This window comes from Triticum urartu, chromosome 1 (assembly GCF_003073215.2).
Source record: "Triticum urartu cultivar G1812 chromosome 1, Tu2.1, whole genome shotgun sequence".
Taxonomy (NCBI): domain Eukaryota; kingdom Viridiplantae; phylum Streptophyta; class Magnoliopsida; order Poales; family Poaceae; genus Triticum; species Triticum urartu.
The window spans coordinates 10,100,391-10,121,888 of record NC_053022.1 but is presented as its reverse complement, the minus strand read 5'-3'; the positions used below and the strand labels follow the sequence as shown (position 1 = coordinate 10,121,888).

At 45.3% G+C, this 21,498-nt stretch overlaps 1 protein-coding gene across 1 annotated transcript; it reads left to right on the top strand.

Annotated features, from left to right (window-relative positions):
- The first annotated feature begins 1,800 nt into the window (after positions 1-1,800).
- LOC125533844 (signal recognition particle 54 kDa protein 3) lies at positions 1,801-4,399 on the top strand. The gene is made up of 8 exons (XM_048697210.1): positions 1,801-2,131; positions 2,305-2,458; positions 2,548-2,698; positions 2,792-2,940; positions 3,350-3,450; positions 3,525-3,682; positions 3,776-3,890; positions 3,992-4,399. The coding sequence occupies exons 1-8, from the start codon at positions 1,801-1,803 to the stop codon at positions 4,312-4,314; spliced, it is 1,482 nt and encodes a 493-aa protein (XP_048553167.1). The 3' UTR covers positions 4,315-4,399.
- Positions 4,400-21,498: the final 17,099 nt, after the last annotated feature.

The window sequence follows — 21,498 nt, the reverse complement described above, 5'->3', positions numbered from 1 at the left end:
CGAAAAATTTGAAAATGTTTTTGAATGATAAATTTAAAAATGTTCGTGAATGATTAATTTGAAAAGTATTTATTCACGGCATTAAAAAGGTCGAGAACGATAAATTTAAAAAATATTTTTGATTCGTGAACATTTTTTTAAAGTTGTGAACATTAAAAAAATTGTGATTCACGACTTTAGAAAAAGTTCGCGAATGATAAATTAAAAAATATTTATGATTCGTGACTTTAAAAAAATGTCCATGATTGTTTTTGAAAATGCTTGCAAACGATAAATTTGAAAATGTGGTGAATGATTATTTTGAAAACTATTTTTCCACGACTTTAAAAAAAATGAGAACGATAAATTTGAAAAATATTTGTGATTCGCGAACATTTTTTTAAGTTGTGAACATTTAAAAAAATAATTGTGATTCGCGACTTTAAAAAAAGTTCACGAACGTGAAATTAAAAAATATTTATTAAAAAAATTTGTGATTCGTGACTTTAATAAATGTCCACGAATGAAAATTTTGAAAATGTTTGCGAACAATAAATTTGAAAATGTTCATGAACGATTAATTTGAAAAATATTTGTTCACGACTTTAAAAAATGTTCGCGAATGATAAATTTGAAAAATATTTGTGATTTGCGAACATTTGTTTTAAGTGGTGAACATTTAAAAAAATGTTTGTGATTCACGACTTTAAAAAAATGTTCTCGGACGATAAATTAAAAATATTTATTAAAAATATTTGTGATTCGTGACTTTAAAAAAATGTCCAGAAACGAAAATTTTGAAATGTGACCTATCTGCACCCGCACCGCAAGTTCTATGATGGGTTTTTCTCGAAAATAGGACAGTTGGCCGGTTCAGATGGCATATGTGACCTATCTACACCCGCAATGCAAGTTCTATGACGGGTTTTTTTAGTTTACAAGTACCGTGACTTAAGTGCACCCGCAGCGCAAGTTCTCGGACCGCCAGTGCCATTTACTCGTTGAACAGCATGGCTTCAAAATCTCGAACAGGATCTACATCTCCAATTTTCTCGACCTTCTATGTTGAAGGAAACAGAACTTTTATTGCCCTAGCCTTCTCTGCGTCGCCTCAAGGTGTGGTGCCGGGGTAAGCTCCTCGCCCCAACGGCTGCGTGCTCCTCGCCTAATCGAGGGGTGCGAATGCGATGGTGCGGTGGTGGCGGCGGTGTCGTCCTCATGGGCACATATGGGAGGGTTCATGGGATAGACGGCGAGAGGATATGGGAGATCGAGCGGCGCAACCTAAGCGAGCCGGGGGTGTTCGGGGATCGTTCTATCCGGAGCAGGGAGCTGGGGGCAGGGGTAGGGCGTGAGGCTTGCCGGGCATGTCGTGCTCCGTGGAGGAGGGTTCGTGCCTGGAAGTGGAACCTGATCGGTGCCAACGATGGAGAAAAGCGCTAATTGTGGAGGAGATAACGATGACAAATTAAATCCCCTAATCAAGGCTGGTTTTCAGGAAACCCGGGTGAATCGGGTGAAAGGGAGGCAACAAAAAATCGAACGAAGTCACGAAGGAAACGGAGTCCGTTTCCCGTTTCTTTTAGGTATAGTATAAATAAATAAATATAATATAGAGAGTATAGAGATAGTAGAGATAGAGAAGAGATTCTTTTCGGAAACCGGCGACGGCTCGTGCACGGTTGGAATCGGACTGAGCTGTGTTCATAAATAGGGCGCAGGCAACCGTTTTTTGCATCATCAGACGTTCCGTTTCACCACGAACCCCAACCCAACCCTTCCTTCGGCGACAGAGAGCTAGGGCACGGGCGGCCGGCCACGATGGTGCTCGCGGAGCTGGGCGGTAGCATCTCCCGCGCGCTGGCGCGGATGAGCAGCGCGACGGTGGTCGACGAGAACGTGCTCCGGGAGTGCCTCAACGAGATCGCGCGCGCGCTCATGCAGGCCGACGTCCGCTTCAAGATGGTCTGCGACCTGCAGGCCAACATCAAGAAGTCCGTCAACCTCGAGGCCCTCGCCGCCGGCACCAACAAGCGCCGCGTCATAGAGACCGCCGTCGGGAAGGAGCTCTGCAAGATGCTGGATCCCGGGAAGCCCGCCTTCGTCCCCAAGAAGGGCAAGCCCAACGTCGTCATGTTCGTCGGACTGCAAGGTCGGTCAGAATTTCTGATTGACCAACCTCGCTTCTTTCTGAATTAATTTCTGATTGGCCGACCTCGCTTCTTTCTGAATTTCAATCTCCTTATGTAATTGCTGGTTTGGATTACAAATTTACAACATAATAACACTGATGACCGACGATCACTGATTACATATGTTTTGCAGGCTCTGGGAAAACCACCACATGTACCAAATACGCGCATTATCATCAGCGCAAGGGATTCAAGCCGTCACTGGTTTGCGCCGATACGTTCCGGGCCGGTGCTTTCGATCAGTTGAAGCAGAACGCAACCAAGGCCAAGATACCTTTCTACGGAAGGTACACTACATTGGCAGATTTATTACTCATGGATCAACCTAGCTTGTCTCTCCAGAATATTCACCTAATAGAATTGTTGTTTTTTGCAGCTACATGGAATCAGACCCTGTCAAGATTGCTGTGGAGGGCCTGGAAAAGTTCAGGCAAGAGAAATCTGATCTCATCATCATCGACACGAGTGGGCGCCATATGCAGGAGGCTGCGCTCTTCGAGGAGATGCGCCAAGTTGCGGAAGCAACGGTATTTACACTGTCTCATATAGTCCTTCACAGCATTATTATTCCTCTAGTTTTGAGATTTTTCACTGACATGCTTTGTATGGCTCTTCTACAGAAACCAGACCTGGTGATATTTGTGATGGATGGCAGCATTGGTCAGGCTGCATTCGATCAGGCACAGGCATTCAAACAGAGTGCTTCCGTTGGAGCTGTGATTATCACGAAAATGGATGGTCATGCGAAAGGAGGCGGTGCACTGAGCGCGTAAGTATTTATCTTTGTTTTCTCGCTCCTCCTTGTGCTATTCGTGTTACTACCTACTCCCTCTGTAATATAAGAGCTTTTAGATTACTATAAAGTACTATAGTTAACATATTAGTCTCTCTAGAGTTGTATTCCATTTGTAAATTTACACATCATCCATTATTTTAGTTCGACATGAAAATGCCACTCGGTTTAGGTTTAATTCTTTTGTTAAGGAAACACTGCCTCACATATATGTTTAGTGTCCGTGAAGAAGCAGTTAAAACTGTTGTTGCTACGCTGTATTCTCAAATCCTGATTTAGTTTTGTCATTGTGTGTTTTACAAATAGGTGAATACACCTTTGGATAGAGTAAGCGGGTTAAGAATCCAAGGAACTTTTTCTTGACATCCTTGCTTCTTTTTTCCAGGGTTGCAGCTACGAAAAGCCCGGTGATATTTATTGGAACTGGAGAACACATTGATGAATTTGATGTTTTCAATGTGGAACCATTTGTCGGCCGTCTGCTAGGTTAGCAACTACATTCAGTATTGTTTATAACTTGTGATTCTTCTTTCCAGTTTAGCTAACGATGGTTTTCGCAGGTAGAGGAGACTTGCCTGGCTTACTCGACAAGATGGAAAGTATTGTGCCTGCTGATCAACAATCTGAGCTTGTGGCAAAGCTGGCTGAAGGAGCCTTCACTCTCAGACTTATGTCTGAGCAATTCCAGAATCTCCTGAAAATGGGGCCAATGGGCCAGGTATTTACCATGTTAACATCTGATTTAACTTTCATACGGTTCTTCTTCTGTGATAGCATTGCTTAAGCGTGCATTTTCTGATTTATCTTGCAGATCTTCTCCATGCTGCCCGGGTTTAGCTCGGAGCTGATGCCAAAGGGACAGGAGAAACAAAGCAAAGAAAAGATCAAGCGGTACATGACGATCATGGACTCCATGACAGCCGCAGGTGAGTTGGTCTAAGAGTTTAAATCTCTTTTGTGTGTAGCAAAAATACTGCAAGAGCGATCATCTGAAACTTATCCCATCGCTGATCGATCAACTTTGCAGAGCTCGACAGCAAGAACCCGAAGCTGATGACCGAGTCGCGGATCCTCCGGGTCGCTCGAGGGTCGGGCAGGCAAGTGAAGGACGTGACGGACATGCTGGAAGAGTACAAGCGACTGGCCAAGATGTGGAGCAAGCTGAATGTGTCGAAATTGATACCGCCGAACGGAAAGATGAGTGATCAGGCCATCCAGAAGATGCTCAAAGCCATGCCGCCGCAAGTGGTGCAGCAGATGGGGGGCAAAAGTGCCTTCGAGGCTCTGGTGAAGCAAATGGGCGGCAAGGACATGAGCAAAATGCTTGCTGGCATGAAGGGTGGTGCTTAGTCTTGCAAATGTAGGTGGTGGCCTTGCTACGTTGTAGTAGAATTTCTCTCCTGACAAGATATTTCCCAACTCCCCATTGTACTTAAATTTCTCTGGAACTGACATGTAGACAATCAAATTCACTGAGTGTGGCTTTTATGACTTTGTTATCTGGATTACATGGGCTTCTGCAGAGTATGAAACACCAAAGTTAAATTTTCAAGTCCAAACTCTGAGGCTTCCTGCTGCATTTTTAGAGATTTCGATAAGAAATAAGTCTGCTGAGCCAAATTGTTAGTGTGTACTTTCTTTTTGACAGCTGTCAAGATGTTACACCTTTACTATGCGGAGTTGATATGTTTTAGTACCAATCAAATGGAATATACACCATTATTTGATCCTTACCGTTTTGCACTGCTAGCCTATCGTAATGGAATCGGTATATGGTGCATTAATTATTACTCTCTCGTTTTAGAGACTTGTTTACATTACAGAGAGAGTACATATTATGTACAAGACAAGTAAGGCGTCAATGGTTACTAATATATTATACTCACATATCTTTAATATCTTCCCCAATCTTTTTGACGTGCATTTCCTGCATAGAACTTGTATTATTGTGCACGTGTGAATGATGTGGGAGAAAGATCAATGAAATAATACTCATTAAAAGAACACATGAATAGCCCGTTATTGTACAATATATCATGTGCGCTAGAAAATGAGAATTGGGCGTCCACCGGTTAGCTAGCTAGAGCATGCTAAGTGCCCGGAGCCCGCCAACCCGTGTTTGCGGCTCAACCTCCGTCAGGCCGGCTGGTGCTCACCTTTCTCCTTACAATCAGGGCCATTGAGGGGCTAGACATGGTCGGTCAAGTTCTCTTGTATGCGCTATAGATAAATAACACACTACTTGCTACCAATGTATTGTGTTGAGAGAAATAACATGTTAATTGCTAACAATGTATTCTTTTTTTGCGGGGTAACAATGTGTGTGCTAATCTTTCATCTTCTATATAAGGATTACAACAGAACTCGCTCTTTAGACATTCAACTCACACCGCCTTAGAAGTTCAGCATTTGAAGATGTTGAATAGCACTAGTAGAAAACAGGGCTTTGGTTCAGGCCGGGTCAGCCCATTAGTCCCGGTTCAGTGTAGAACCGGGACCAATGTGGGCATTGGTCCCGGTTCGTGAGCCCAGGGGGCCGGCCGGGCCACGTGGGCCATTGGTCCCGGTTCATCCGGACATTTTGGTCCCGCTTGGTGGGATGAACCGGGACCAATGGGCCTCGCTCCTGGCCCACCACCATTGGTCCCGGTTGGTGGCTTGAACCGGGACCAAAGGCTCCCCTTTAGTCCCGGCTCATGTCACCAACCGGGACCAATGAGGTGCCTATATATATCCCCTCGCGCAAGAGCAGAGCACACTGCTCTGTTTTTTCTGGCCGAGGGGGAGAGGGCTTTGTGGTGCTCTAGCTCACCTCCTATGCACATGAGGTGTTCGATGGAATGCCCGAGCCACACTACTTAAGCTTTCTCCTCTCGAAGCTCGACCTCCAAGCTCCATTTTCCTCGAGATTTGTCTAGATTTAGCGGTCCATCGCGCCCCGTCCCCGTCTTCACCGCCGTCGATCACCTGCGCCGATCTCATCACCGACACCACCATGGTGAGCCTCTTGTTCTTATCTTCTTTTTGAAAGGAAAAATATTCTTACTTGTATGTTTAGATAGATAGTTGTATCATTTTCTTACATTTATTATTGCATCTTATATAGTGCGATGGTTTTGGTATCCGCCCCCGTCGGCCCTCGTCCTGTCTATGATTCGGATGTGGTATGTATATTATCTTTATAACTATTGGTTCATTTATTGTTTATGAAAATTATGCCGACCAACGTGACATAGATTTTATTTATCTAGGATGTATGTGAATCGGAAATGCCAACCGATCCTATTGTCGAGAGGTTAAATTTAGTTGAAGAAGAAAACAATTTGTTGAAGGAAAAAATAAAAAAAATTGAGGAGGAGAAGATGATATTGGAGTTGCATGTTGCGGATGTCGTCGATGATCACAAGATCAAGATGGATGCAATGCGCTTGAAGATTAGAAAGATTAGAAAATATGCCATTCATACTGAGGCTTGGTATCATTATGCCGTTGGATCAATTGTTACCTTGGTTGCGATTATGATCGCATTTGTTTTCGCATTGAAATGTTTTACATAGTTTCAATGTATGGTTTAATTAATTAGATGCTCTGGAGAGCTATATGTTGTTAGATGAGAACTATGTATGCACTTTGGTTTTAATGTGATGATGAACTTCTATTAATTTGGACACTTAATTATATATAATGCACGCAGATGAACCGGCAATGGATGTACGGTGACAGACACACCCGCGAGTACATTAAGGGCGTGCATGAGTTTCTTGATGCGGCTGAGGCAAACAAGCAGAATGGTTTTATGTGTTGTCCATGCACTGAATGTGGGAATACGAGGTCTTACTCTAACCGGAAAATCCTTCACTCCCACCTGCTTTACAAGGGTTTCATCCCACACTATAATGTTTGGACGAGGCACGGAGAAATAGGGGTTATGATGGAAGACGGCGAAGAAGAAGACTACGATGACAACTATGTGCCCCCTGAATACGGTGATGCTGCAACGGGGGGAGCTGGTGAAGATCAAGAGGAACCAGACGATGTGCCCAATGATGCTACAACGGGTGAAGCTGCTGAAGATCAAGAGGAACCAGACGATGTGCCTGATGATGATGATCTCCGCCGGGTCATTGTCGATGCAAGGACGCAATGCATTAGTCAAAAGGAGAAGCTGAAGTTCGATCGCATGTTAGAGGATCACAAAAAAGGGTTATACCCCAATTGCGAAGATGGCAACACAAAGTTCGGTACCGTACTGGAATTGCTGCAGTGGAAGGCAGAGAATGTTGTGGCTGACAAAGGATTTGAGAAGCTACTGAAAATATTGAAGAAGAAGCTTCCAAAGGATAACGAATTGCCCGACAGTACATACACAGCAAAGAAGGTCGTATGCCCTCTAGGATTGGAGGTGGAGAAGATACATGCATGCCCTAATGACTGCATCCTCTACACTGGTGCATACAAGGATCTGAACGCAGTGAGAATCGAAAGAAAGATGGGAAGTTGAGAGCACCCGCTGACGGGTCGCAGTGGAGAAAAATCGAGAGAAAGTACTGGGATGAGTTTGCAAAGGACCCAAGGAATGTATGGTTTCCTTTAAGCGCGGATGGCATTAATCCTTTCGGGGAGCAGAGCAGCAATCACAGCACCTGGCCCGTGACTCTATGTATGTATAACCTTCCTCCTTGGATGTGCATGAAGCGGAAGTTCATTATGATGCCAGTTCTCATCCAAGGCCCTAAGCAACCCGGCAACGAAATTGATGTGTACCTAAGGCCATTAGTTGAAGAACTTTTACAGCTGTGGAATGAAAACGATGTACGTACGTGGGATGAGCACAGACAGGAGGAATTTAACCTTAAGGCGTTGCTGTTTGTGACCATCAACAATTGGCCCGCTCTCAGTAACCTTTCAGGACAGACAAACAAAGGATACCACGCATGCACGCACTGTTTAGATCACACTAAAAGTATATACCTGGACAAATGTAGGAAGAATGTGTACCTGGGCCATCGTCGATTTCTTCCGACCAACCATCAATGTCGAAAGAAAGGCAAGCATTTCAAAGGCGAGGCAGATCACCGGAAGAAGCCCGCCATGCGCACCGGTGATCACGTGCTTGCTATGGTCAATGATTTACACTACATAATCTTTGGAAAGGGTCCCGGTGGACTAGCTGTTCCGAATGACGCTGAGGGACACGCACCCATGTGGAAGAAGAAATCTATATTTTGGGACCTACCCTACTGGAAAGACCTAGAGGTCCGCTCCTCAATCGACGTGATGCACGTGACGAAGAACCTTTGCGTGAACCTGCTAGGCTTGTTGGGCGTGTATGGGAAGACAAAAGATACACCTGAGGCACGGGAGGACCTGCAACGTTTGCACGAAAAAGACGGCATGCCTCCGAAGCAGTATAAAGGTCCTGCCAGCTACGCTCTTACGAAAGAAGAGAAAGAAATCCTCTTTGAATGCCTGCTTAGTATGAAGGTCACGACTGGCTTCTCGTCGAATATAAAGGGAATAATAAATATGCCAGAGAAAAAGTTTCAGAACCTAAAGTCTCATGACTGTCACGTGATTATGACGCAACTGCTTCCGGTTGCATTGAGGGGGCTTCTACCGGAAAACGTCCGATTAGCCATTGTGAAGCTATGTGCATTCCTCAATGCAATCTCTCAGAAGGTGATCGATCCAGAAATCGTACCAAGGCTAAGGAGTGATGTGGCGCAATGTCTTGTCAGTTTCGAGCTGGTGTTCCCACCATCCTTCTTCAATATCATGACGCACGTCCTAGTTCATCTAGTCGACGAGATTGTCATCTTGGGGCCCGTATTTCTACACAATATGTTCCCCTTTGAGAGGTTCATGGGAGTCCTAAAGAAATATGACCGTAATCGCGCTAGGCCAGAAGGAAGCATCTCCATGGGCCATCAAACAGAGGATGTTATCGGGTTTTGTGTTGACTTCATTCCTGGCCTTAACAAGATAGGTCTCCCTAAATCGCGGTATGAGGGGAGACTGACTGGAAAAGGCACTCTTGGAAGAGACTCAATAATATGCAGGGACGGATATTCTTGGTCTCGAGCACACTACACAGTTCTACAGAACTCTACCTTGGTGACCTCGTATGTCGATGAACACAAGAACAGTCGTCGCCGAGCACTTGTGAAATTCTCGATTCAGTTCGATCGATCTCCTCATCCTCTCCTCCGACGACGCCGCCAGGCTGCTCCTCGTCCTCGTCGCCGCCGAGCCCTCCGGACCACGTCGTCACCTCCCTGAGCCCGCGCCGTCCTCGTCGCCGGCATCCCTGAGCCCGCCGCCCTCGTCCCCGTCGCCGCGTGCCTCCCCGAGCCCGCCTCCTTGTCCCCGTCACCGCGTGCCGCCCCGAGGCTGTCGTCCCCGTCACCGCGTGCCGCCCCGAGCCCGCCGTCCTCGTCGCCGGACTCCAGCCGTCGCAGCCCCCTCAAAGTGAGCCCCCCTCTCGAGTGCCACTCTTGCGCCCGAGCGCCCCTTGCTCCGCCCCTGCTCCATGGTCGCCGCTGGCCCTGATGCATTGAAGAGCAGAAGGAGAGGAGAAGTAGAGGAGAGGAGAAGTGGAGCAGCAGCAACGCACTGTCCACTTTTCTGAATTTTTTGGAATTTCTGAATTTTTTTGTCCATATAGAAGGTGTTTGATGAAATGCTAGATGGCTTTGGGCATTTTTGGAATTTTTAAAAAAAATTGTGGTGAGGTACTGATGCAAGACAAAGGCGATGGCAAAATTTCAGAATTTTTGGAGAGGTTTAGAATAGGTTTTCAACAAGTTATTTGAATCCGATTCAAATTTCATTTGAATGAAATTTGAAAATTTTGAACCATGGATCAGAAGGTTTTTGGTGAAACGGATTGTGGGTACTGTCATGAAGTTGGAGTAATTTTTCTGGTTGTATAAGAGTTAGGAAAATTTAGTATATGCTAAATATGTCAAAAATGTTTTTTTCCTATGATGTTTTTTTCATATATGTATTCATTTTTTTATTTAGGTTGTTAATTAGTAGATATCGATTTTAGGTTAGTGTAGAGGAAAAAGTAAAATAAGGAAAAGGAAGAAAAGAGAAAGAAGGAAGAAGAAGAAGAAGAAAAGGAAGGAGTGGAAAAAGGAAAATAAGAAGAGGAAGACTTCTTTTTTTTCTTCGATCTTCTCCTCTATTCCTTTCTTCTTCTCCTCTATTTTCTTCTTCGATCTTTTTTCCTCTTCTTACATGAGGGTGGGGGGGTCGATATACCCCCTCTCTGATAACTTCGACATGAGGGGGGGTCACCAAGGGTTCGAGGGGCGAGGGTCGGAAACTATAGGGTAGAGGTTCAAGGGTCACCGAGGGTTCGAGGGGCGAGGGTCGGGAACTAGGGTAGAGGTTCGAGGGTCACCGAGGGTTCGAGGGGCGAGGTTCGGGAACTAGGGTAGAGGTTCGAGGGTCACCGAGGGTTCGAGGGTCGTCGAGGGGTCGAGATGTTGCCTAGTGTCAAAGTATTAAAGATCCATGGCTTCATCATTAGACGGAAGTAACCGGGGCATGATGGTACGAAGTTGTGCAAAGTTGTTTTGGAACGGAGTTCCGGATAGAATAATTCGCCTTTTTGTACGAATTTCAGCAAAGGCCTTCCAAATAGGGATATTCGGAAGGCTCTTGCTGAACTTTGTACGAAAAAGTGAATTATCCTATCCGGGACTCCATTCCAAAACAACTTTGTAGACTTCGTACCATCATGCGCCTGTTACTTTCCTAGTGTCAAAATATTGAAGAAATCCATGGCTTCATCATTAGCCGGAAGTAACCAGGGCATGACGAAGTCCTCCAAAGTTATTTTGGAATGGTGTCCCGGATAGGATAATTTGCCTTTTTGTATGAATTTCAGCAAAGGCCTTCCAAATAACGATATTTGGAAGGTGTTGCTGAACTTTGTACCAAAAAGCGAATTATCTTATCTGGGACTCCGTTCCAAAATATCTTTGGAGAGCTTCGTACCATCATGCACATGTTACTTTCGCCTAATGATGAAGACATGGTTTTGTTGAATCCTTTGACACTAGGCAACCTTCCGACCCCTCGACGATCCTCTCGAACATGAGAGGAAGAACAGGATGAAAAAAGAAGAGGAAGAAGAAAAAAAAGAGGAGAAGAAAGAATAGACTTCTCCTCTATTCTTTCTTCTCCTCTTTTTTTTCTTCTTCTTCCTCTTTTTTTATCGGGAACGAGGGTCGTCGAGGGACATATAGATGTAGCGTCGTCGTTGTCGATATATACCCCCTCCCGATAGCTTCAACACGTGGGGGGGGGGTCGAGGCCACTAATTAATATATATGATTCCTTACTATGATTAGGTAGCTAGTTCTATGTTTGGCACTAATATATCCATCTGTCATGTTTGAATAATAATTGCCATGTTGTAAATATTTGTAGAAACTATGGACACCGCCCGAGACGAAGCAAAAGAAGCGTTGTTGAGGGACATAATCGCAGAAGGAAGTGATGTCGTCTCATTGTTTCTCAACAACACCGATGGTCTGGAAGGAGAGGGTGAAGAAGCTGGCTACGGTGACCTAATGCCGGTGCAAGAAGAAGAACATGAGGACGGCTCCGGTGACCCAATGCCGGTGCAAGAAGGAGACCGTGATGACGGCTCCGGTGACCGAACCGAGTCCGGGCAGGTATATATATTAGTTAAGCCTGTGCTGACTAGCTGATTGATGCATTCATTGTTTTGGTATGTACACATATTAATTAAGTCTTTGTTCTTTTTTCTAGCCCTCCGGATCGAGCACAACTTCGGTAAAGAGATGAGGCCCGAAGAAAAAGTTGAGCTCGGATGAAAAGTTTGAGATCATAGCAATCGCGCCCGACGGCCAACCGATTGAACCCCTCCGGACAAAGAACGCATTTGTTGCTCAGTGCGGGGTTCTGGTTAGGGACAAGATCCCGATAAGCATCCAGCAATGGTTTAAGCCGGCTACAGAAGATCCTGAGGTGTCTTATGTCAATGATATGCAGAAAAATGATCTTTGGACTGAGCTGAAGTCAAATTTCACCCTACCGCCAGAGGATAACCCAGAGAACCCAGTTAAAGAGCGATTAATCAAGTCTTTTGCTCTTAAGAGGATGGCAGAACTATTCAGGAGGTGGAAGAAAGAGCTGAATAAGTTTGTCAAAAATAATGAGACACCAGAATTCAAGGGCAGATATGAGAAGATCAGAGATCACTGGCCCGCATTTGTGGCCCACAAGACATCGGAAAAGAGTAAGAAGATGTTGGCGACAAACAAGCAAAATGTTGCGAAGAAGATGCTTCACCATCGCACGGGGTCAGGTGGCTACCTCATAGCCCGGCCTAAGTGGGCCAAGACTGAGAATGATCTGGTTGATAAAGGGATCGAAGCAGAGACAATTAGCTGGCCAGACCGTTGCCGGACTTGGTTCTTCGGGGCTGGCGGAACCTTGGACCCTGTAACAGGAAAGTGCATTTGGACGAACGATCAAATGGACATACCAGTCAGGAAGCTTAAGCAGTATATCGAAGCAGCGCAGTAAGGGAAGTTCTTTCCAGACAGAGAGAACGACGAGCTCACAATGGCCCTCGGGAATCCTGAGCACCCTGGACGGACACGAGGCACGCCAGGCTCCATTCCATGGAAGGTTGGGTTTCCGGACGCAGGCGGTTACAAATCCCATGAGAGGAGGAAAAAAAGTGCAGCAGACCCAAATGCAGGCGCTGCAAGCAAGGGTAGACGTGATAGAGGAACGAGAAGCAAATCGCAACAAACGTACTGCCGAAGCCTCCCCTGAAGCTTGTTGGAAATATGCCCTAGAGGCAATAATAAATTGGTTATTATTATATTTCCTTGTTCATGATAATCATTTATTATCCATGCTATAATTGTATTGATAGGAAACTCAGATACATGTGTGGATACATAGACAACACCATGTCCCTAGTGAGCCTCTAGTTGACTAGCTCGTTGATCAATAGATGGTTACGGTTTCCTGACCATGGACATTGGATGTCGTTGATAACGGGATCACATCATTAGGAGAATGATGTGATGGACAAGACCTAATCCTAAGCATAGCACTAGATCGTGTAGTTCATATGCTATAGCTTTTCTAATGTCAAGTATCATTTCCTTAGACCATGAGATTGTGCAACTCCCGGATACCGTAGGAAATGCTTTGGGTGTGCACAAACGTCACAACGTAACTGGGTGGCTATAAAGGTGCACTCAGGTATCTCCGAAAGTGTCTGTTGGGTTGGCACGAATCGAGACTGGGATTTGTCACTCCGTGTAAACGGAGAGGTATCTCTGGGCCCACTCGGTAGGACATCATCATATGCGCAATGTGACCAAGGAGTTGATCACGGGATGATGTGTTACGGAACGAGTAAAGAGACTTGCCGATAACGAGATTGAACAAGGTAACGGTATACCGACGATCGAATCTCGGGCAAGTACAATACCGCTAGACAAAGGGAATTGTATACGGGATTGATTAAGTCCTTGACATCGTGGTTCATCCGATGAGATCATCGTGGAACATGTGGGAGCCAATCATGGGTATCCAGATCCCGCTGTTGGTTATTGACCGGAGAACGTCTCGGTCATGTCTGCATGTCTCCCGAACCCGTAGGGTCTACACACTTAAGGTTCGGTGACGCTAGGGTTATTAGAGATATTAGTATGCGGTAACCCGAATGTTGTTCGGAGTCCCGGATGAGATCCCGGACATCAGAGGAGTTCCGGAATGGTCCGGAGGTAAAGAATTATATATAGGAAGTGCTATTTCGGCCATCGGGACAAGTTTCGGGGTCACCGGTATTGTACCGGGACCACCGGAAGGGTCCCGGGGGTCCATCGGGTGGGGCCACCTGCCCCGGGGGGCCACATGGGCTGTAGGGGGTGTGCCTTGGCCTATATGGGCCAAGGGCACCAGCCCCAAGAGGCCCATGCGCCAAGAGAGAAAAAAGGGGAGAGTCCTAAAGGGGAAGGCACCTCCGAGGTGCCTTGGGGAGGATGGACTCCTCCCCACCCTTGGCCGCACCCTTCCTTGGAGGAAGGGGCAAGGGCTGCGCCTCCCCCTCTCCCTTGGCCCTATATATAGTGGGGAAAAAGGAGGAGCAAACCAATCTAAGGCCTGGCGCCTCCCTCTCCCTCCCGTGACACATCTACCTCCTCCCGCAGCGCTTAGCGAAGCCCTGTTGGAATCCCGCTACTTCCACCACGCCGTCGTGCTGCTGGATCTCCATCAACCTCTCCCTCCTCCTTGCTGGATCAAGGCATGGGAGACGTCTCCCTTCCGTGCGTGTGTTGAACGCGGAGGTGCCGTCCGTTCGGCGCTAGGATCATCGGTGATTTGAATCACGACGAGTACGACTTCATCAACCCCGTTCACTTGAACGCTTCCGCTTAGCGATCTACAAGGGTATGTAGATGCACTCTCCTTCCCCTCGTTGCTAGTCTCTCCATAGATAGATCTTGGTGACACGTAGGAAAATTTTGAATTTATGCTACGTTCCCCAACAGTGGCATCATGAGCTAGGTCTATTGCGTAGATTCTATGCACGAGTAGAACACAAAGTAGTTGTGGGCGTTGATTTTGTTCAATATGCTTGCCGTTACTAGTCTTATCTTGATTCGGCGGCATCGTGGGATGAAGCGGCCCGGACCAACCTTACACGTACTCTTACGTGAGACCGGTTCCACCGACAAACATGCACTAGTTGCATAAGGTGGCTAGCGGGTGTCTGTCTCTCCTACTTTAGTCGGATCGGATTCGATGAAAAGGGTCCTTATGAAGGGTAAATAGCAATTGGCATATCACGTTGTGGTTTTGCCTAGGTAAGAAACGTTCTTGCTAGAAACCCATAGCAGCCACGTAAAACATGCAAACAACAATTAGAGGACGTCTAACTTGTTTTTGCAGGGTATGCTATGTGATGTGATATGGCCAAAAGGATGTGATGAATGATATATGTAATGTATGAGATTGATCATGTTCTTGTAATAGATGATCATGGAGCCCCAAGATGGAGATCAAAGGAGCTACATGATATTGGCCATATCATGTCACTATTTGATTGCATATGATGTTTATCATGTTATGCATCTTGTTTACTTAGTACGACGGTAGTAAATAAGATGATCCCTCATTAAAATTTCAAGAAGTGTTCTCCCCTAACTGTGCACCGTTGCTACAGTTCGTCGCTTCGAAGCATCACGTGTTAATCGGGTGTGATAGATCCTTTCGTTCACATACAACGGGTGTAAGCAAGATTTACACATGCAAAAACACTTAGGGTTAACTTGACGAGCCTAGCATGTGAAGACATTGCCTCGGAACACAGAGACCGAAAGGTCGAGCATGAGTCGTATAGAAGATACGATCAACATGAAGATGTTCACCGATGTTGACTAGTCCGTCTCACGTGTTAATCGGACACGGCCTAGCTCACTCGGATCATGTAATCACTTAGATGACTAGAGGGATGTCTATCTGAGTGGGAGTTCATAAGATGAACTTAATTATCCTGAACATAGTCAAAAGGATTTTGCAAATTATGTCATATCTCATGCTTTAGTTCTACTGTTTAATTATGTTCCTAGAGAAAATTTAGTTGAAATTTGATAGTAGCAATTATGCGGACTAGGTCCGTAAACTGAGGATTGTCCTCATTGCTTCATAGAAGGCTGATGTCCTTAATGCACCGCTCAGTGTGCTGAACCTCGAACGTTGTCTGTGGATGTTGCGAACATCTGACATACACGTTTTGATAACTACGTGATAGTTCAGTTAAACGGTTTAGAGTTGAGGCACCAAAGACGTTTTGAAACGTCACGAAACATATGAAATGTTTTGAGGGCTGAAATTGGAATTTCAGGCTCATGCCCACGTCAAGAGGTATAAGACCTCCGACGATTTTCTTAACCTGCAAACTAAGGAGAAAAGCTCAATTGTTGAGCTTGTGCTCAGATTGTCTGAGTACAACAATCATTTGAATCAAGTGGGAGTTGATCTTCCAGATGAGATAGTGATGGTTCTCCGAAGTCATTACCACCAAGCTGCTAGAGCTTCGTGATGAACTATAATATATCGAGGACATATATGATGATCCTTGAGATATTCGCGATGTTTGACACCGCAAAAGTAGAAATCAAGAAGGAGCATCAATTGTTGATGGTTGGTGAAACCACTAGTTTCAAGGAGGGCAAGGGCACGAAGGGATACTTCATGAAACGGCAATTCAGCTGCTGCTCTAGTGAAGAAACCCAAGGTTGAACCCAAACCCGAGACTAAGTGCTTCTGTAATAAGGGGAACAGCCACTGGAGCATAATTACCCTAGATACTTGGTAGATAAGAAGGCTGGCAAGGTCGATAGAAGTATATTGGATATACATTGTGTTGATGTGTACTTTACTAGTACTCCTAGTAGCACCAGGGTATTAGATACCGGTTCGGTTGCTAAGTGTTAGTAACTCGAAATAAAAGCTACGGAATAAACGGAGACTAGCTAAAGGTGAGCTGACGATATGTGTTGGAAGTATTTCCAATGTTGATATGATAAAGCATCGCACGCTCCCTCTACCATCGAGATTGGTGTTAAACCTAAATAATTGTTATTTGGTGTTTGCGTTGAGCATAGACATGATTGGATTATGTCTACCGCAATACGGTTATTCATTTAAGGAGAATAATGGTTACTCTGTTTATTTGAGTAATACCTTCAATGGTCTTGCACCTATGATGAATGGTTTATTGAATCTCGATCGTAGTGACACACATGTTCATGCCAAAAGATATAAGATAGTACCACCTACTTGTGGCACTGCCACTTAAGTCATATCGGTATAAAACGCATGAAGAAGCTCCATGTTGATGGATCTTTGGACTCACTCGTTTTTGAAAGGTTTGAGACATGCGAACCATGTCTATTGGTGTATATGCATGAAGAAACTCCATGCAAATGGACCGTTTGGACTCACTTGATTTTGAATCACTTGAGACATGCAAATCATACCACATGGGCAAGATGACTGAAAGCCTCGTTTTCGGTAAAATGGAACTAGAAAGCAACCTGTTGGAAGTAATACATTTTGATGTGTGCAGTCCAATGAGTGCTGAGGCATGTAGTGGATATCGTTATGTTCTTACTTCACAGATGATTTGAGTAGATGTTGAGTATATTTACTTGATGAATCACGAGTCTGAATTATTGAAAGGTTCAAGTAATTTCAGGGTGAAGTTGAAAGATCGTCGTGACAAGAGGATAAAATATCTATGATATGATCATAGAGATGAATATCTGAATTACGAGTTTGGCACAGAATTAAGACATTGTGGAAATTGTTTCACAACTGATACAGCCTGGAACACCATAGTGTGATGGTGTGTCCGAACATCATAACTGCACCCTATTGGATATGATGCATACCATGATGTCTCTTATCAAATTACCACAATAGTTTATGGGTTAGGCATTAGAGACAACCACATTCACTTTAAATAGGGCACCACATAATTCCGATGAGATGACACCGTATGAACTATGGTTTAGAGAAACCTAAGCTGTCATTTCTTAAAAGTTTGGGGCTGCGACGCTTATGTGAAAAGTTTCAGGCTGATAAGCTCGAACCCAAAGCGGATAAATGCATCTTCATAGGATAACCCAAAACAGTTGGGTATACCTCCTGTCTCAGATCCGAAAGCAATAAGGGATTGTTTCTTGAATCGGGTCCTTTCTCGAGGAAAAGTTTCTCTCGAAAGAATTGAGTGGGAGGATGGTGGAGACTTGATGAGGTTATTAAACCGTTACTTCAACTAGTGTATAGCAGGGCACAAAGAGTTGTTCCTGTGGCACCTACACCAATTGAAGTGGAAGCTTATGATATTGATCATGAGACTTAGGATCAAGTCACTCCCAAACCTCGTAGGATGACAAGGATGCGTACTACTTCAGAGTGGTACGTAATCCTGTCTTGGAAGTCATGTTGCTAGACAACAACGAACCTACGAGCTATGGAGAAGCGATGGTGGGCCCGGATTCCGATAAATGGCTTGAGGCCATATAATCCGAGAGAGGATCCATGTATGAAAACAAAGTGTAGACTTTGGAAGAACTACTTGATGGTCGTAAGGCTGTTGAGTGTAGATGGATTTTAAAAGGAAGACGGACAATGATGGTAAATGGCACCATTAAGAAAGCTCGACTTGTCGTTAAGATGTTTTCCGACAAGTTCAAGGAGTTGACTACGGTGAGACTTTCTCGCTCGTAGCAATGCTAAGAGTCTGTTGGAATTATATTAGCGATTACTGCATTATTTATGAAATCTTGCAGATAGGATGTCAAAACATTGTTTCCTCGACGATTTTCTTGAGGAAAGGTTGTATGTGATACAACCGGAAGGTTTTGTCAATCCTGAAAGATGCTAATAAGTATGCAAAGCTCCAGCAATCCTTCTGAGGACTGGAGTAAGCATCTCGGAGTTGGAATGTATGCTTTGATGAGATGATCAAAGATTTTGGGTGTATACAAAGTTTATGAGAAACTGGTATTTCCAAAGAAGTGAGTGGGAGCACTATAGAATTTCTGATGAATATATGTTGTTGATCGGAAATGACGTAGAATTTCTGGGAAGCATATAGGGTTATTTGGAAAGTGTTTTTCAATGGAAAGCCTGGATTAAGCTACTTGAGCATTGAGCATCAAGATCTATAAGGATAGATCAAAACGCTTAATGGTACTTTCAAATGAGCACATACCTTGACATGATCTTGAAGGTGTTCAAGATGGATCAGTCAAAGAAGGAGTTCTTGCCTGAGTTATAAGGTATGAAGTTAAGACTTAAAGCTCGACCACGGCAGAATAGAGAGAAAGGACGAAGGTCGTCCCCTGTGCTTAAGACATAGGCTCTACAGTATGCTATGCTGTGTACCGCACCTGAAGTGTGCCTTGCCATGAGTCAGTCAAGGGGTACAAGAGTGATCCAAGAATGGATCACAGGACAGCGGTCAAAGTTATCCTTAGTAACTGGTAGACTAAGGAATTTTTCTCGATTATGGAGGTGGTAAAAGAGTTCGTCGTAAAGGGTTACGTCGATGCAAGATTAACACCTATCCGGATAGCTCTGAGTAGAGATGCCGGATACGGATAATGGAGCAACAATTTAGAATAGCTCCAAGTAGAACAGTTATTTGGATTAGCTCCAAATAGAACGTGGTAGCTACATCTAGGAGATGACATAGAGATTTGTAAAGCACACACGGATCTGAAAGGTTCAGACCCATTGACTAAAACCTCTCTCACAAGCAACATGATCAAACCTAGAACTCATTGAGTGTTAATCACATAGTGATGTGAACTAGACTACTGACTCTAGTAAACTCTTGGGTGTTAGTCACATGGCGATGTGACCTGTGAATGTTAATCACATTGCGATGTGAACTAGATTATTGACTCTAGTGCAAGTGGGAGACTATTGGAAATATGCCCTAGAGGCAATAATAAATTGGTTATTATTATATTTCCTTGTTCATGATAATCGTTTATTATCCATGCTATAATTGTATTGATAGGAAACTCAGATACATGTGTGGATACATAGACAACACCATGTCCCTAGTGAAGCCTCTAGTTGACTAGCTCGTTGATCAATAGATGGTTACGGTTTCCTGACCATGGACATTGGATGTCGTTGATAACGGGATCACATCATTAGGAGAATGATGTGATGGACAAGACCCAATCCTAAGCCTAGCACAGATCGTGTAGTTCGTATGCTATAGCTTTTCTAATGTCAAGTATCATTTCCTTAGACCATGAGATTGTGCAACTCCCGGATACCGTAGGAATGCTTTGGGTGTATCAAACGTCACAACGTAACTGGGTGACTATAAAGGTGCATTACAGGTATCTCTGAAAGTGTCTGTTGGGTTGGCACGAATCGAGACTGGGATTTGTCACTCCGTGTAAACGGAGAGGTATCTCTGGGCCCACTCGGTAGGACATCATCATATGCGCAATGTGACCAAGGAGTTGATCACGGGATGATGTGTTACGGAACGAGTAAAGAGACTTGCCGATAACGAGATTGAACAAGGTATTGGATACCGACGATCGAATCTCGGGCAAGTAACATACCGATAGACAAAGGGAATTGTATACGGGATTGATTAAGTCCTTGACATCATGGTTCATCCGATGAGATCATCGTGGAACATGTGGGAGCCATCATGGGTATCCAGATCCCGCTGTTGGTTATTGACCGGAGAACGTCTCGGTCATGTCTGCATGTCTCCCGAACCCGTAGGGTCTACACACTTAAGGTTCGGTGACGCTAGGGTTATAGAGATATTAGTATGCGGTAACCCGAAAGTTGTTCGGAGTCCCGGATGAGATCCCGGACGTCACGAGGAGTTCCGGAATGGTCCGGAGGTAAAGAATTATATATAGGAAGTGCTATTTCGGCCATCGGGACAAGTTTCGGGGTCATCGGTATTGTACCGGGACCACCGGAAGGGTCCCGAGGGTCCACCGGGTGGGCCCACCTGCCCCGGGGGCCACATGGGCTGTAGGGGGTGTGCCTTGGCCTATATGGGCCAAGGGCACCAGCCCCAAGAGGCCCATGCGCCAAGAGAGAAAAAAAAGGGGAGAGTCCTAAAGGGGAAGGCACCTCCGAGGTGCCTTGGGGAGGATGGACTCCTCCCCACCCTTGGCCGCACCCTTCCTTGGAGGAAGGGGAAAGGGCTGCGCCTCCCCCTCTCCCTTGGCCCTATATATAGTGGGGAAAAAGGAGGAGCAAACCAATCTAAGGCCTGGCGCCTCCCTCTCCCTCCCGTGACACATCTACCTCCTCCCGCAGCGCTTAGCGAAGCCCTGTTGGAATCCCGCTACTTCCACCACGCCGTCGTGCTGCTGGATCTCCATCAACCTCTCCCTCCTCCTTGCTGGATCAAGGCATGGGAGACGTCTCCCTTCCGTACGTGTGTTGAACGCAGAGGTGCCGTCCGTTCGGCGCTAGGATCATCGGTGATTTGAATCACGACGAGTACGACTTCATCAACCCCGTTCACTTGAACGCTTCCGCTTAGCGATCTACAAGGGTATGTAGATGCACTCTCCTTCCCCTCGTTGCTAGTCTCTCCATAGATAGATCTTGGTGACACGTAGGAAAATTTTGAGTTTATGCTACGTTCCCCAACAAAGCTACCCCGCCATCTCAGCGCAGAAGCAGCGTGGCTTCCACCGAGCTGCTTCAGCCGGAGCATGCCTTGATGGATCCTGCCAGCTATCCCGTGGATGCTATCACGGAGTCTCAAAATTGCCACCTTATGACGCAATGGATGAATTTGAAGGTCAAGGCGGCTGTTGGCTCTGTTTATCCTACTGAACCCGGCGCAACTTTTCACTGCCGGCCAATTCCAGAAGGATATGCTAGGGTGATGGTGGATGAAATAACGGAGGGATTTGAGGACCTCCAGCTTGACCACCCTACTGGTGAAGGGGA

What these genes read in the sequence shown, in the direction of transcription:
- LOC125533844 (XM_048697210.1), top strand. Translation starts at nt 1,801, where the DNA reads ATGGTGCTCGCGGAGCTGGGCGGTAGCATCTCCCGCGCGCTGGCGCGG. An exon ending in GGAGGCGGTGCACTGAGCGC is followed by an intron (nt 2,941 to 3,349) that starts GTAAGTATTTAT and finishes TCTTTTTTCCAG; the next exon opens with GGTTGCAGCTACGAAAAGCC. An exon ending in AAATGGGGCCAATGGGCCAG is followed by an intron (nt 3,683 to 3,775) that starts GTATTTACCATG and finishes TTTATCTTGCAG; the next exon opens with ATCTTCTCCATGCTGCCCGG.